Source organism: Sceloporus occidentalis, unplaced genomic scaffold, assembly GCF_023333645.1.
Source record: "Sceloporus occidentalis isolate IW3139 unplaced genomic scaffold, rSceOcc1.0.p SCAF_90, whole genome shotgun sequence".
In the NCBI taxonomy this organism is placed as follows: domain Eukaryota; kingdom Metazoa; phylum Chordata; class Lepidosauria; order Squamata; family Phrynosomatidae; genus Sceloporus; species Sceloporus occidentalis.
The window spans coordinates 3,238,445-3,255,275 of record NW_028317070.1 but is presented as its reverse complement, the minus strand read 5'-3'; the positions used below and the strand labels follow the sequence as shown (position 1 = coordinate 3,255,275).

General features: G+C 39.5%; 1 protein-coding gene across 1 annotated transcript in view; it reads right to left on the bottom strand.

The window, feature by feature from the left end:
- The window catches only part of LOC149284617 (polyphosphoinositide phosphatase-like), a 123,089-nt gene that overhangs the window by 101,298 nt on the left and 4,960 nt on the right, over positions 1-16,831 (bottom strand). Inside the window, exons 2-7 of the mRNA XM_089496466.1 lie at positions 15,066-15,079; positions 13,091-13,189; positions 12,008-12,131; positions 8,014-8,170; positions 7,086-7,136; positions 2,024-2,175 (exon numbers count right to left, since the gene is read on the bottom strand). Coding sequence (XP_089352592.1) covers positions 2,024-2,175; positions 7,086-7,136; positions 8,014-8,170; positions 12,008-12,131; positions 13,091-13,189; positions 15,066-15,079 — 597 coding nt within the window. The remainder of the gene's footprint in view (positions 1-2,023; positions 2,176-7,085; positions 7,137-8,013; positions 8,171-12,007; positions 12,132-13,090; positions 13,190-15,065; positions 15,080-16,831) is intronic.

The following is a 16,831-nucleotide window of genomic DNA, read 5'->3' as shown; positions in this document are numbered from 1 at the left end:
GAGCCCAATTCCATTCTTAAAAAAACAGGGTCTGAAGATGGCGTATCAGTACACCTGGGTACTCTCGAGCACATTGTCAAGAAATCAGATCTGTCTACTGGGCGTATGGGTGATAGATTAATATATGTGAACAAACAAGAAACAGAACAAAGCTCTGTCAACCAGCTATGCATAGGCTTTTCTTTGCTTTCAATGTTAAGAAAAACAGTGTACCCAGAGATCCTATAAGTGAGGCAAGAAATCAGTGAGAATTACTACCGGTTCTCATTCCACTGAAGAAGAAAGGACAGTGACACATACATAATGGGCATAGAAAACATACCTACAAGGTAGTGACAATTAAGGTATATCGGGGAAAGGCCGATATAAAGTATCACCCAGGAGAGACACTATTTTGTGAAGTATCATTGTAACTGCCCTATAAAACGCTTTCTTCTCTTAAAATAAAAGCTCATTTGGCTCAAGCAATGTCCTTGTATCAATTCCTCTATTTTTAATTTGGTGCCCCCAAAAAAATAATGGTATATAACAGGGGTGTCCAAGTTTTTTCTGCAGTGGGCCACTTCATCAGAATTGTATACGTGCGAGGGCCGCACTCATTTTTCACTGAGAGAAAATATGGCCTTTAATAAAATATGCAGATTAAAATAAATTAAATGACACAAAACCTTTACTTTTCCTCTCACTGATTTCTGGGCCTACAAATTCAGGATTCTGCAAAAGTAAAAATAAAATAGTTCTATTTATTTTAGGGATGCACTAAAATGAAAATTCTGGACCAAAACCGAAAATTCAGGGTTCACTTAGCCAAAACTGAAACTGACCCCCCCACACATTTTAATAAAAGTAAGTTACACACCAAAATTGTACAAAAAAATTATATATTATGATTGTTAACAGCAATCTCAGGCATACCCAGATTCCAGCATGTACTGGTTGGCTGGGCATTGTATTTTTTGTCCAATTTTAGTGTGTAACCAACGATAAATCAACGATATGACTTGGCATGATAGGAGTGTGATTGCTAACAGCAAACACACTCTTTTTATACCCAGGCAAACAGTATATACTGGAACCTAGGCATGATGGGACTGTGATTGCTGTTAGCAGATTGCTGTTAGATGTTACCAATCACACTCCTATCATCCCAAGTCAGCCAATACATGCTGGTGCAGACCCCATACTGCTGGCAGCATCAATACACAAGGGGGGCAGCTAGCCAGGTTTCAGCATGTACTGGCTGATTTGGTATGATAGGGGTGTGATTGCTAATAGCAATCACAGTCCCATCATGCCTAGGTTCCAGCACTTACACATCCATGCTATCACACACACACAAATTCATTCATTCACAGATTCATTCCCTCAATCAGACATACTCATTCACACAATCTCCCCCACCCCCTTACCTTCACTACAGCTCTCGATGCCGCTCACAGACTTCAGCAGGGGGCGCGGCCTCCCTCGTTCTCCCCACAGAGGAAGAAGGACGGAAGCACAGAATAGCCCCTCCCACAAGTAAGCAGCAGGGCTCTTGTGATCCTGGCTGCCGATCTCACGCGGGCCGCACCTCGAGGTTTCGCGGGCCGCATTTGGCCCGCGGGCCGCATGTTGGACGCCCCTGGTATATAAACTCATGCTATAATAAAAAATAGCTGTTTCTTCACAGTAAGATATGCAAAAAAGTGCTACTTCTTCCTTTAGCACTTAGTTTTCTTTTAAAATTCAAGTTAACAAATAAGTTTTGCAGTGGTCATGTCTTTTCACATGAAACAGATACTATACATGGGTGTCAGCAATCACCAGTGCTATTTCTTTTTTTTCCATTTCAACTTATTTTAAAGACCAACTTTTATTTTCAAACTGAAAAGGAGATGATGTAGAATGACAATATTTTATATTGAAAAACACAATACTTCTACGTGTGTGCAACCACTAGCACCACTTTGTACCATATCCTCTTCAAGTGTACACTGCCAAATGTCATACCATTTAAATGAAGAGTTCCAAGAAATTCACTCACCACTGCCACCATGGTTACTCAATTCCTCGTCCTCAAAGATATCGTAACCTTCCTGTCGAGTCTGTGTTGCTGTCTCAGTCTTTAACATCTCAGTAGGCAGTCTCAAGAGGGTAAGATTGTATTGCAGCGAGTGGCTTAGATCATAGCTGTAGCTAGAATTGAAAAAGTAGAAAACAATTATCAATTGGGAAGAAACATGGCAGTAATGCCAGCCTAAGCTGCCATCCACATACAATGACTTTACTACGTTGGGGATCGACGCTTTGTGGCATCTGTCACACCGTGTCATTCAAGTCTTCAACAGTGGTTGATGAGATAACCAGGGCTGAAAGCCATTTCCACTGGACCGTATACAATTTACTAGACTAAATTTGCTGAAAGCCATCATTACTACACAATCTTCCACATGTACAATGAACATACCATGTGACCAAGTTAAACATAATCTGGTGTTACCAAATACATAGGAGGACACCAACAATTACCAGCTCACTGTCAATGCTGTACCCTTGTACTGACTTTGGGTGTTATTTGGTCCTCCCAGTAAATAATAGGAAGGTAACCCTAATGTGCAGTAGTGGGAGTGATACAGCACCTATTGCCTTTTACCTGATAAGGACTAATATGGTATACTAGGATTCAGTCTTTAATACTGAAAACAGGTACTTTTTAAATGATCCAAAATTAAATGTATTCCCATTTAACCTTCACAACCCTACTATACCTAGTACACACAACCCTACTATACTATAACCTCAGTAATAACACTAGTTTGAATCATGTGGCTGACCCATTCACAATGGGGAGAAAAATTGTGACTGCGATATCTGGTGATCATTGATAATAAGAACAAGGTATAGTCCTTTCCTATGATTCTGCTACTACAGTCGACATGTCAACTGTAACTGAATTTACTAGAACCATTGTTTGTGTGTTATGGGCATTTAAGGTATTGTTACTTGGCATGGGGTTTGCAGTGCACATACCCAAAAGGCCAATGCATTTGATGGGGATCACTATTCCAGCGAAGACCAATTATTTAGTATTTCATCAAGTTGATGAGAAAAAAGTATCTGTGTATGAAATGTTAATCATATTGGTCGGCCAGAACCTAGTACACTTTCAAGATTATACTTGGTTATCCTTGTAAATGGTATTTATACTTGAATAAGCCCAGTGTATTTCCCGAATAGCATGTACAGCAACAGGATACAACTGTGTGAATAAAATACTGACACCTTCCCTGGCGTGAATAAATTGGTGTGATGTGTGTCCTAGTGCGCAAGGGTTTTTTTACATGACCTTATCAGAGAGGTAGGTCAAATAGCAATGGGTCCCCAGGTTTAAAAAAGCAGAGAATACCAAACTGAATAAGAATGCTTTAAAAATCCAGTTCACAATTTTCTAAATTTTAGATGCTAGAATTTTGGCCAAGGTTGCCAAGTGTACAGTGCTGTAAAGTAAAAATTGAGTGTGTGTACATTTTCCACATTGCGTAAAATTAGCTTTTTTTATCATAGTCTGTAGTCTATTAACTATGACGGATGTATCTCTGGTAATTAGATACGATTTGTCCCATAGTCTGCAAAATAATACTTTAAAAAAGCAAAACATTTTATTTCAGATAATAGAATCTAGTCCCAGGAGTAGGAGAATATGGGGGAAAAATTTGCTTCATTAGAGATTTCTTGTCTGATCATTATGTTTTTATTATTCTTCTTATAGCATTCGGGTTTGCATTGGTTTTAATGGAGTCTTTCACATTTCTCGCTGCATTGTCCTCACATGTATATTCTAACTATTAATCTTTCTCTGGCTTTTAAACCCTGCTAATGGCATACATATGTGAGTTACCTTAATCGACCTTGAAATGTGGACCTGTTTGAGTAATAAAATTAAATAATTGTGAATGGATAACTTGATTCTTCCTCACTTAGCAGCTTTTGCTGGTGCAGTCAGTGGGAATCAGGCCTGCTTTTAACCCTTGAAATACTAAGAGTTACAGAGCTCATTGTATGTCTGATAAATAAACTCAGAAGCACCTACTGTTGTCAGAGGCGTACTTACTGAAAATAGCGCCTATGGCAAGCACTGAAATTGCGCCCCTGTCCAAATATCTAAAACCCATTTACTAGCCCCTGCTGCCCATATATATATAAATATTAGTCCCTGCTGCCGATAGCGGGTAAAGATCAACACACAAACCCAGATCATTTGAAATTCACTTGTGATCTCAGCACTGAAGGTATATATCAAATAAACAGAATCAGACATACAAGTCCTGTATTTGCAGGTATACAATAAATAAATGAAACGTAGCATCGCAGGTGTAGATCAACTGAATAAGACATATTAACCCTGGCGTCCACACTGCCCGCATAGAACCTGACCAGCACCCAAATTACACACATAAGATTTGCAATCTTTGTCCCCAAATAGCCCAGCACAAGTCAACTTTGTCCCCAAACAGTCCGGCCAGTGCCATCTTTGTCCCATATACACCCTGCCTGTGCCATCTTGGTCCCCAAGGCTCAAACCTCCTGCTAGTGCCATCTTTGCCCTTCCACAATTATACATCTATGATACACAAACACTTTTACAGTCACTCACTACTTCACACTTTAATTCAGACAACTCATCCACACATTAACTCATGCTCTCCCTCATTCAGACAATACATTCACATATTAACTCATGCTCTCTCTCATTCACTCAATGCATCCACACATTAATGCACACTCTTTACTTATATCTACCCCCTCTCCCTCCCCTATCACTTTCTACCCCCCATCTCCCTCCCTTATCACTTTTTACCCCCCTCTCCCTCCCCCTACCCACTATATACCCCCCCCCTCACCTTGAAGTCCAGTGACGGGAGCACGATGCTGCTGTCTTCCTGCACTGCTCGCTGGTGCCCGCTGCTTCACTGCTGAGCGCCGTAATATGACGTCATATTTCGGCGCCCAGCAGTGAAGCAGCGGGCACCAGCAAGCGGCTTTTAAACGCTGTCTTCTTTTTTTTGATGCGGGGGAGAACGAGGGGCGCCGAGCGGTTGCTAGGCGCCCCTATCTCTCCTCCGCATCAGTGTTTAAAAGCCGCTCGCTGGTGCCGGCATTTCATGCTGAGCACCGCAATATGCCGGCATATTGCGGCGCTCTGCATGAAATGCCGGCACCGGGACGGGGGTAGAGGGCTCGTGGAGGAGAATGAGGGGCGCCGAGCGGCTGCTAGGCGCCCCTCTCTCTCCTCCGCATCAAAAAAAAAAACGGCATTTAAAAGCCGCTCACCGGCGCCCCCCTTGAGATGGCGCCCATGGCACGTGCCATAGCTGCCATACCCTATATACGCCTCTGACTGTTGTGCACTGACTATTTTGGCTTTAGTGATATCTCTTTTTGGGTCGTTTTTCTTATAATCTCTGTGTGTGGCCGTCAAGCTTAGATAGATAAATAGTACGAAGAATGCCAACTGCACCTGAGACACTTCTGTTTTGATCGACTGAAGAGTAGGCTGGGATCGCTGAAGCAGCAAACCTGGCATTCAGTGAAGGCAAACAACCAGTAGCTGGAAAGGAGTTGCAGGCAGAGCTAATGTTTTTAGTGGCTGCAACTACGCAAATCAAGGCTGCACTTTGTATTAATATTGGCACTTGGCCAGCAGTCAATATACAGGCACCCTGCTGCTGATTTATGTGGATGCACACTACACTCTTACACTCCACAGAAAGCGGACTTGCGTATCTAGCCTGTGGCCTCACAGCTACCGACATAATTTGCAGCACATCAAGTACTGGCCCATAGACGTTACCCTGATGGCCAGTGCAGCCCTGGTGCAAACTGCGGTTTGTGAGGCCTCTCACAGACACAAATCCAGTTATGGTTATAGTATTAAACTATATAGCACAGGTCAGGGAGTTGGGGGATGGCAACAGAAAATTGTATCTAAGAAACAAATTAAAGCTGTACAATACTTTATCAGACAGAAACCAAGTCAAAAACATTTACACATCAATTTCCGTTGAAAATGTTAAAAAATCATGACACACAGTGTAATACATCATGTGTTTTTGTTCATCTGAGGTTGTATTTACCTCATTTTTAGACCTGCTAAGGGGCAGATGATTGTTGTTCTGTCCTGATATGTCAAACCATAAAATTCAAAGAGGGTGTACTTCCCTTTTCACACAATTGTAAATCTGTGTTATTTCTATCAAAAGGATCTCTCACTGACCGAACTACTTACCAATTATTACACAGGCAGACTACATTTTTGCCCGTAAACTACATACAACTTTAGAGAAAGTAAGAACACAAAATGTATAAAACACAATTCACTGTGGGTGTTCAGTATTCATTATTTCATAGTCTTACAGAAGAGGATGTAAACATTTGTTGTTGTTGTTCTTCCCTGACAGAAGGTTAGATTCTGCAATGTACAATATATCATTTTGAATAGACATAGTCAGCAAAAATAAATTCAATAAAGCAGGCAGAGATGCCAGAATTCCTGGGTGCTTATATGCCTTTCTGCTGTTTCTTCTCAATTTTTCTTCCCGATGTTGTCATCCTACCTTAAACTCAAACCTGATCTCCCCGTCTGCTAATGGTCTTTGGAAAAACAAATTTTTGCATGGAAGCTTACCATATTACTAAGCTTAAAGGAGATATGTCACTTATTCAACTGTATATCCTGCATTTTAAAGTTATATACACTAAATCAATCTAGGTTTACATATACAGTATATTACCATAGGAAGCAATGGAAATTGAGCAATACCATAACACTGGTTGATAAAATCATTTTTTTTTTAATTTGATCTTAAATCAATTATGTGACAAAAAATTCACTGACATGACTTATGTTTTATATATTTTCAAGGTATGCACAACAAATATACCTTTTATTTGGTTTCTGTACAAAATGTATTGATTTTCTTGGTGAGAAGCAACATTTTTGTAAAATGTGTATGTTCTCTCATAAAAGATGGCTATAAACAATATGTTTATAGCCATCTTTTATGAGAGAACATACACATTTTACAAAAATAGTAAGCGATACTTACCTGAAGTAGAAGTTGCTGGACAGATCCACATTTTGAAAAATTCTTAAATACCTACAAAATAAAACACACACACAAAGTATTACACCAGTGATGCACCAAACACGGATTTGCAAAGGTTTGTAGAGGGTCATTGCAAAGTGCGTACCTATGTGTTTAACACAAAATTAAATAAACATAGTTGAAGGTTATTTTTTGTTTTTTGCTCCACACACCCTATTTCCCTAGAGTTTTGAGCACAACAGCAGCTCTCCTTTATAGGCCGTGGAAAATCAACTAGGGGCAGTTTAATTACGTAAAAGATGGAAGGAGAACAAATAAGTATTTATCTGATGTAATAAAAGGTTTGGAATGAAGCGGAGGAAGTAATAATGGTGAGGGAACTGAGACTCTTTGCCCCAAAATAATTTCTAAAGACTCCCATGCCTTTTAATCTGTGTTTTCACTCTGTGCTTGATATTGTGTTTAAAGGTATATAATTTTACACAACAAGTTCTCCCCATGGGCTACTCCCCCATATCCAATTATACTTAAGTACATGGTAGGTAGAGTCTGTGAAATTATCTCTGCACTAACACTTCCTCCTTCACAGTGCGGCCAGCAGCTGGCCACAGGATATGACATCACATTCCAGTGCTCTGCATCAGCAGGTGGTGCACAGGGCATGAGGGAGAAGGCATTAGGAAGGATGTTGGTGCTGATACCTGCACAGACCTCCTCCTCCAAACCATGGTGGCTGTGGCCCAAGAGACAGCTGCTGTGGCTCTTAAGTTAATCGTAGCTCCAGGCCAGCTGTTTCTTTTGCCTCAGACCGCTACCAGTTGGTGATGGTGGACTTTTGGGCCCTCTCATATTACCTGCGTCTGTAAAGCCTAAAATTATTTTGAGATACCAATAGTACACATATGTTTTTAGTAGAAGAATAGGCTACCTGGCTTCATCAGGATGGGTGACACGTACAGAGTCATTAGGAATATAGATTATGTTAGTATCTTCTATTTTGTATATTGCATGTCCTCCAATGTCAGCCATTTTTCTTCTCTTGGTGATCAGCACAATGTAATAGCCTTCTAAAAACTGCACGAATCCTGTGGAGGTTTAAAGAAAGGGTGAAATCAAACTACTACTTTAAGACCTTAAACAATAATTCTATTGAATAGAAAGGGATTCAAAAGCATCTGCTTAAAGTACTGTACATTTTGCTGTTAGCCGTGTGGTTTTCCATACTGATTGGCTGGATTTGTGTTGTGGCCGTGTGAGCAGTGTTGTCATCTGCTAAGTACTGCTACCTGGTATGACTTCTTTATGTAACAACAGTAGTGGCTGTTTACCAAAGGCATAGAAACTGCTTTGGGGAGCTGCGGCTTCGCATTAACAGACTAAGCAGAAAAAAGAAGTGCCAGAAATCACAATTTAAATTTGTTTACCTTAGGAGCTAAATAGAACTAAGAGTTCAGCCAACATAGATGTGACACAAAAAACAGTGCTGCACCAGGCGTATTTAAATTCAAAACAGCAGAAGACTGTGTCAAATTCGATTTATTTCAATACCTCTTTAAAGGGGAACTGTCAACATTTAAAATACAGTTAACAAACAATATTTACATATACACTGTGCTTTTTGTTTGTTGGTGTCATTGTTCTAAGGGTATCTAGCTAAACTCCTTATTTACTGAGGGTGTTTTGTGCCAAACAACCTGAGACTTTTTCAGCATTTTTTACACGATGTTTCCTTAACCATGATTCTCCTTTTTATTTTTATGCACACAAATTATATATTGTTTTTTTCAAGGACACAGAGGCTTCCAAGTATAGTCCAACATTTAGTATGAATAATAAATAAAAATAATGAAAACATTTGAAAAAAAAAGTAATATTTTACTATGAAAATGGTTCCCAAACCAGTTCAGTTGTGAGTTGTTTTCTGTGATAGGTGTGAGGGAGTGAGGTCCCCTTAAACTAGAAGTCCCTAAAGGCAATGCCCCTTCTGTGATGTCAGAGATGGGCAGGCTGAGCAGTGAAGACAGACAGGATTAAGAGGCTCTCATGTAGGGATCAGGGAAGGGTCGAGGGCTTTGTCCATGAAGCTAGCTAGGGTAGGTGGGACAAGATCATCGTTAAACCTAGCGATTGCATAGTAAAGTCTCAATTCAGAGGCTTTCTTACTATTGCTGATCTGCCAACACTTCGGGGCAGACAGCAGCAGCGCCCCCACGATCGCCACTACTGAGGCAGCATGGGAGATTTATTAACAGGTACGTTGTTGGTCCTCTAGGGACAAATTCTCATGACATGCTTGGTATGTGTTCTGTAGCAAAGGGGTAATCTTATATAGTAGCACGGGTATTCACTTAACTCACTAAATTATTTTTATATATTTTATATGGTATACATCGGGGAATATATTTTATGTATGATTATACATAGAAAAAGTTGTATTTGTGGGTTTTTTTATAGGTCTGACACAAGGTTGCAAAATACATAAAAATTGATTGATAATTGATCATAACAGTTCTACAAAGCAAAGACTTGCAAGATTTGGGCAAAAAGCCTTAATTAGGCTTTCATTAGAACCCTCTTCTTATACTACAGTAAAAGGAGTTGTCTCAGAGAGCAATTGTACCCAGCACAAAATGTTAAGCAAATGAAAATACCGGTACTTAGAAATTAAAAACTATAAATCTTTTTTTGTCGGTAGCATTATATTTGCTCTAAACCTTTTTGCTAATTAACACATACACACTTAAAGCAAAGGTGCTAGTCACTCCACAATACTTACACTTATCAAGGCAATCTCTTTTGTGCTACTTGCCATTGTATCTTCAAAAATATTTGATTCATAGGTTCAAATATCATTAAAGCTTTGCTTAAAAAAGGCACACGTATCCATGAAAGAGGAAAAGATAAATGCATCTCTTGAAATATGACAAATTAGAAACACTGTGGGGACAAAAATGTTCCCCTACTGAAAAATCTTCTGATGTGTATAGTATCTGCTAGTGACTTTTATCCAATCTAACTGCTTGGTAGCATTCATTTCATTTCATTCATGTGCTTTGTACATTTTGTTTCATTTCAGAATAGACCTGCATTTGAACACTAAAGCTAATGGCAAGACAGCCCAGCTTTCATATTTTACAATTGTGTGCTTGTTAGCCAACCTCTGTGCCAATCAGCGCAGCAAAATAGGCATGTCGTACAAAGGGTTTAATGGTAGCCCTGCCTGTTCCAATTTTTTTCCACCCATTTCTGATTTTCCATTGACCATGTTTAGGCACTAGTAGTCTTTTGTGCCTAATGTAAATCTGGAATTGTTTGTAGGAATGTTTGAGGTGCTTAGCCTGGAACTGGTAGTACTGTATAATAAGTCTCAGGGTTTTATACATTAATATTGATGCCTCATGGCCAATGGGTAGATTCTCAGGCTTACACAGTCTGGAGTCATTCATACTTTGTTTTGATCTGGGCATCACCGCTGTTTTTATCACAGCAGGAATCCCTTCTTGTCCATAGGTGGCTTAACTCTTACCTGCTGGTAAGTAATGGTTGTCATAATAACATTGACAAAACAATCACTAATGGTGACTCAGTACAACTTCATTTTTAATGGTAAATATTTGATATATGAATGCGAGCTCCATTAAACTCCCAGGTATAGAACAAATCATACATCATTAGGGACAAACAAAAGCAACATTAAATGAATGACATGAGGGGAAATACTGTACTAGTGTAATCCAGGATAATCATTATCCATAGAAGATAAAGCAGAAAATCGTGAGCTTTTATATATGGTTGCGTGCCACCAGACACTCTCATCTACACTGCCCAATAAAAAAGCAATCAACTCCAATTTATTGTTATATACCTATGCTACAATAATGCAGAATACCTATTTACCATTTACCTTTTTCTTATTTTTTTTAAAGGGACAAAACATCTGCAAGGCAATGAGCTGAAGGGACAAGCACAAAATGAAATTGCATAGAGGACCTTTGATCCCCAGGGTGGGGGAGAACACCAAGTGGTGCAGCTCACTAAAGGCATTCATTTTCTTTCCATGTTTTGTACAGGGTTTTTTGTTGTTTTTTTTTTAGTTTTGAACACAAGTAGCTGGTCTGGGGTAGATTCACCATACGACCAAAAAGCCTATGTGTCAGTCCACTTATGAACATAAGGAGATCATTACCTTAGAGTGGCTAGCAGCTTCCCAGGCATGGATGTCAAGGCAGGGTCCATGAATATACATGAAGCTATGACTTACCATACCAGCCTTTTAATGTATAAAATACAAATTACTAATTTAATATACTGTATAATTGAAGGTCCCACAGTGAAGAGTTACCATGTATCATAGACTTTTTAGACATGAAGACAAAACATCGGAGAATTGCTCCTTAATTTATTTTGCACATACAGACTTTATGTGATCTTGTATAAATTTAACAACATTAAAACATATTTTGCAAACAACACGTGTGACCTACAGCTATGCTCTCAATTCAATACAGTCTTTGTGTTCCTTGCAGGTATTTTCTCCATTTTTATTGTGTAGCCTATTCTTGGCTTGCCAATGACACACAATGGCCATGACTTGCCAAATCTCAAAATATAAAAAAAATAGTAAACTCAAGACTTGTTTATGAGCTTCAAGCCAATCTTGCAACTGGCATAGCTTTAGTTTATATATATTTTGTATTTCATCTGCCAGAATCACAGGGTTTGATAACTTGATACAAAGCGGATTCAAGGGGTTTCTTTGAAATTTAAAGATATGTATTGTCATCTCCTTGTTGACAAGTGTGGTACCATTAGAAAAATAACTTTTTTATATCTAGCCAAAGGATATTAAAAAGCTATACTGATGACCTGGATGAGGAAAGAACAGAACTTATGTTTTGAGCTTATTTTAGCATTTAACTTACCTACGATACCAAAGGCAGACACAGATCGAGATAATCCCGATGAGCCTTTCTGACCCATCTTTGTACGATTTCCAAGGTCAAGGCGACCAAGAAGCTCTCGTACTTCTTGGTGAGTATATACATGCTTGAGAAATAAGAACAAAATAAGAGCAATCAGCTAAAAGCCAGGTAATGAATAATAAAAAAAATACCTTAAAGGCACAGTATATAAAATACCTGCTAAATCTGTTAAAAAAAAAGTACCATGCTGTTGATAATATTTAAATACTTATTACCAAAATATGGACATTCTTTGCAACTGATGGGAGGGGTGAGAAGCTTCTGTACCCAATTTTTTATAGGAACACTTCTTTGGCAAGTAATATATGCATAGGCCCAGAAATACATCAACCATTATTTACTACTATCAGATAAGAGAGTTTTGGGTTGGGGGAATTGTTAGGTTGCAAGACGGCCCAGGGGACAGGGATGGCACCCTAGAGAGGCCAATTGCACAATAGTAAAGCGGCCCAGAGACTGCCACTTTAGGCCTAGACCAGAATAAACCACGCAAGGTGTTCGACTACGAAGGACAAGTATGTTAATATATTTTGCATTAGTTGTGTATGATTTGTAATGGGTAAAACTGTAGAGAAAACACTGCTTTTCACCCATGGTTGCTTTTTCTTCTTATCATCATCATCATCGTTATCATCATCATTATTTTTATTATTATATTCCTAATAATCATTTTGCTTGTCAATTTATGAATACCGTCTTAAATGAAAGTCCTACCTTCCCCTTAAAAACAACATAATTTGTAAGCGGAATGTTAAAAAGGGAAATTACAGTTGAAAAGATGAAAGATTTGTTAAGAGGTTAACTTGTAAGATTCATCTGAATAACTACAGATCATTATAAAGGAATATCCTAATGTAAACAGTAAGAACAACATATTTATTAACTGGAAACTGACATTTAATATCTGAAAGAGAAGAAAGTTATGCATGACTGACAAATGGAAGCGCAATATAACATTACACTGTTGATTTTCCTTTTTTACTGCTGTGGGCTCACAATGTTCCTGAACTTCACTGAACTCACCTTATCATCAATAATAACCAAGTCCTTTGGTTCAGTCCGATCAATTTTCAAAACACGGTACTTTGTTTCCGCATGATTGCTTCCAACAAGAAAATACCTCTGATTAAAAAGAAAAAAATCATGTATAAGATCATGTGCTTTCCCCTTTTTAAAAATAACACATTTACAGAGCTGTTAAAAAGACTACCAAGCTTCATTTGATATTCACTGTTTACTAATACATGGGCTTATTTTAGGGCAGCTAAGCCAGTCCTGGGTACACAACTCAGGTAATGTGTAAACACATCCTGATAACCATGACGCAATACATTTGCAGCAGCAAGAAAAAGTGAACCCTCTCGAATTACCAGCACTTATATATACATTTGTCTTAAAATATGATATGATCTTCATCGAAGTTACAATAACGAACAAACGTTATGGGTTTCAACTAATAACACACACATTTTTGTGTTCTTCTTGTCCAAGTGAAATGCATAATTCAATCACAGTGTAGGTTGTAAAAAGTATGTGAACTCCTAGGCTAGTCAGGAGTTAGCAAACCTGAAGTCCAATCAATGGAACGGGATTAGGGGTGTGTTTTGAGTTAGCTATTCTCAAGAAGCCTCTGCTGATGTGAACCATGCCTCACACAAAATAAATCCCAGGAAACCTATCAAGAAGTGTTGTTTTTTTTTTTACAAGGGGTTACAAAGTAATCTTGAAGAATTTACATATTCATCAGTCCACAGCTAGATAAATTGTTTATAAATGAAGATGATTTAGTGCTGTCCAGAAGTGGGAGCCGTGCCAAGATGACCCCACGGGAATAACGCAGAATGCTCAATGAGGTAAAAAAAGAACCCTAGAATAACAGCTAAATGCTTGAAGGAATGATTGAAACAGGTTAACATCTCTGTTCATGAGTCTACCATATGCAAAACATTGAACAAGCATGGCATAAACAGTCCATGAAGGAAGCCGCTGCTCTCCAATTTAACATCACTGTTTGCCTGAATTTTTCGAAGAGCAGACTGACACTCTACAACACTACTAGAAAAATGTTTTGTGAACTAATGAAACTAAGGTTGAATTGTTTGGGAAGAACACTCTGCACTACATACGGAATAAAAAGGGCATCACATCGCATGAAAACAACACCCCAATGGTGAAGTATGGTGGAGTGAGCTTCATTTGGTTCCTTTTGGGGCCTGAACAGCTTGCCATCACTAAGAGGACAATGAATTCCCAAGTTTATCAAGGTATCATACAGGATAATGTCAGGATGGCAATCCACCAGCTGAAGCTCAGTTGCAGTTAGGTGATGCAAAAGAAAATAACCCTAAACATCACAGTAAATCTACTACAGAATGTTTTTTCCAGCAGAACTGTAAATGCTTAATGAGTGTGTTCAGTACAGACGTGAAAGATTATCATTTTTTGTGTGTTATTGGCTTAAGCACATTGTGTTTCTCTATACTTGTGACTTAGATGTCAATCAGATCACATTTTATGAACAATGAATGCAGAAAACCGGGTAATTCCAAAGGTTTATTTGCTTTTTCTTGCCACTGTATATCCATGATGAAGCAACATATCTGTAGACTTTAATGTACAGAAGCAGATTTAAGACCAAAAGGAGACAGATTAACTTTGCATTTTCTTTAGGTACAATCTAAAAGCCCTCAACCTTGAAAGGGATACATTGTTGCACAACTGAATGTTTTCCTCTGTACTCCTGTATTTAGTCTTTACTTAAAAATAACACTAAAATAATAAATAATTGTAGCAAGATACTCAAATTCAGGTTCAGTGTAAAGTGTTTGTCTTCCCATACATATAACAGGTAAGATATTATGAAAAAACATGAACATATACTATACAATGTACACATCAATTTCAATAAGATATAATATATATATATATATATATATTTCACAGCAATATACCTTAGTTGCATATCTGGGCTGGTTACTGCCCATAAGCATTTTTGTACCTTATGGTCTGGGTCTGTAACAGGACAATATTTACATTTGTGATTTAGATGTCATTGTCAAAAAAAGGATGTGTGGTTTGCAGAAATGTAACCTTATGCAGCTGCAAATTATGGTTTTAGCAGCCAAGATCTAGGGCAGAAGGTCCAGCAGTCTCTCTGCTGGAAAACCAGGTGTATATCACTCTACTGAGCGATCAGGTTCCCCTATGCACTGCTGTTCAATGGGCCAGTATTTGATCGCCCCAACAAGTCCATTAATAACACAGGAATTTGAAACAGATGCCGCATGTCCTTCTGATCGGAGTGTGGGGAAATATGACATCCTATCCCAGTACTCATCAAGGAGGACAGAAGACACAGAGGTGAGTACCGGGGCAGTAGAGCCCAGAGGCTAGTAGCATATTCAGGCACCATAAAAAAGCACTCTGTCCAATTCTACTAGCCTTACGGACCTCTTGATAAATCTCTACATCTATTCTGGAGTGTTGGCAACTATTTCTATTAGATAAGAGGTAAGATGAGGTTATTTATACCGCAAAATTAGACCTGTTTTGTATCCAGACCACTGCAGGTATTGTTAAATTACAAGGGTGTCAACATCCCTGTGGTTAAAGATTTTTTCCCCTACAGTATATATAAATAGACGCACACGGCTAGTGTATGTGAAATCTAAATTCATTCATTATGAATTCATAATGTACAGCAATATCCCAGACAGCAGCATTTGCTAATGAAATCTGCAGGACACATTGCTTCCCTAAGGTTTATTCAGCATGGGGTTAACAGATGATGCTAAACCAGGTGTTGGTTTATTGACAACTGCCATGCTCAGCTATCCAATCCATTATCTTTTTTTTTTATACCTCAGAGGGGGGATATGGAGACTAATAATGTTAAAACAATGAGAAAACATGGAAAGCCATGTGTCTAAACTAGGTTGACCACATTTTATTTCTGCCATTCAGGCACACTATGAAGTGCATGAGATTACACACACAGATGTATAATATATATATATATACCGTATTGGCTCGGATATAGGCCGCACCCGGATATAGGCCGCACCCTTAAAGTTAGGTGCTTTTTTAAGTTAAAAAAAATGTAGAATAGATATGCTGCCAATCTGCCCTCCACCCGATATATATACAGCCACTGTGCCCTCCACCCGATATATGCTGCCACTCTGCCCCCCCCGAGATATGCTGCCACTCCGCCCTCCACCCGATATATACTGCCACTCTGCCCTCCACCCGATATATACTGTCACTCTGCCCTCCACCCGATATATACTGCCACTCTGCCCCCCCCGAGATACGCTGCCACTCTGCCCCCAAGATGTGCCCCCCCCCCACGACTTACCAAAGCAGACTCCTGTGTGTCTTGCGGGGCTGGCAGGGGACACCTACGCAATACGCGTAGACAACTTCAGGTGCCGGCACTTCCGCCGGCACGGGAGATTGTCTAAGCGCATCATACAGACGTTCACCGGCTGCGGCGATGAGCGTAAACGACCTCCGCTGCCGGCACGTCTGCACGATCTGCACGTCTTCCCTCGTGGGAATTCCCGGCAAGGGAGATTGTTAAAGCACATCGAGCAGACATGCCGGCAGCGGAGGTCGTTCACGCTAATCGCTGCTGCCGGTGAATGTATGCACGATGCGCCTAGACAATCTCCCGTGCCGGCACTCCCCCCGTGGAAAGAGCCGGCAGGGGAGGCTGTTAGAGCGCATCGGAGAGTAGGATGCAGGTCCCCTGCACCTCTGCGG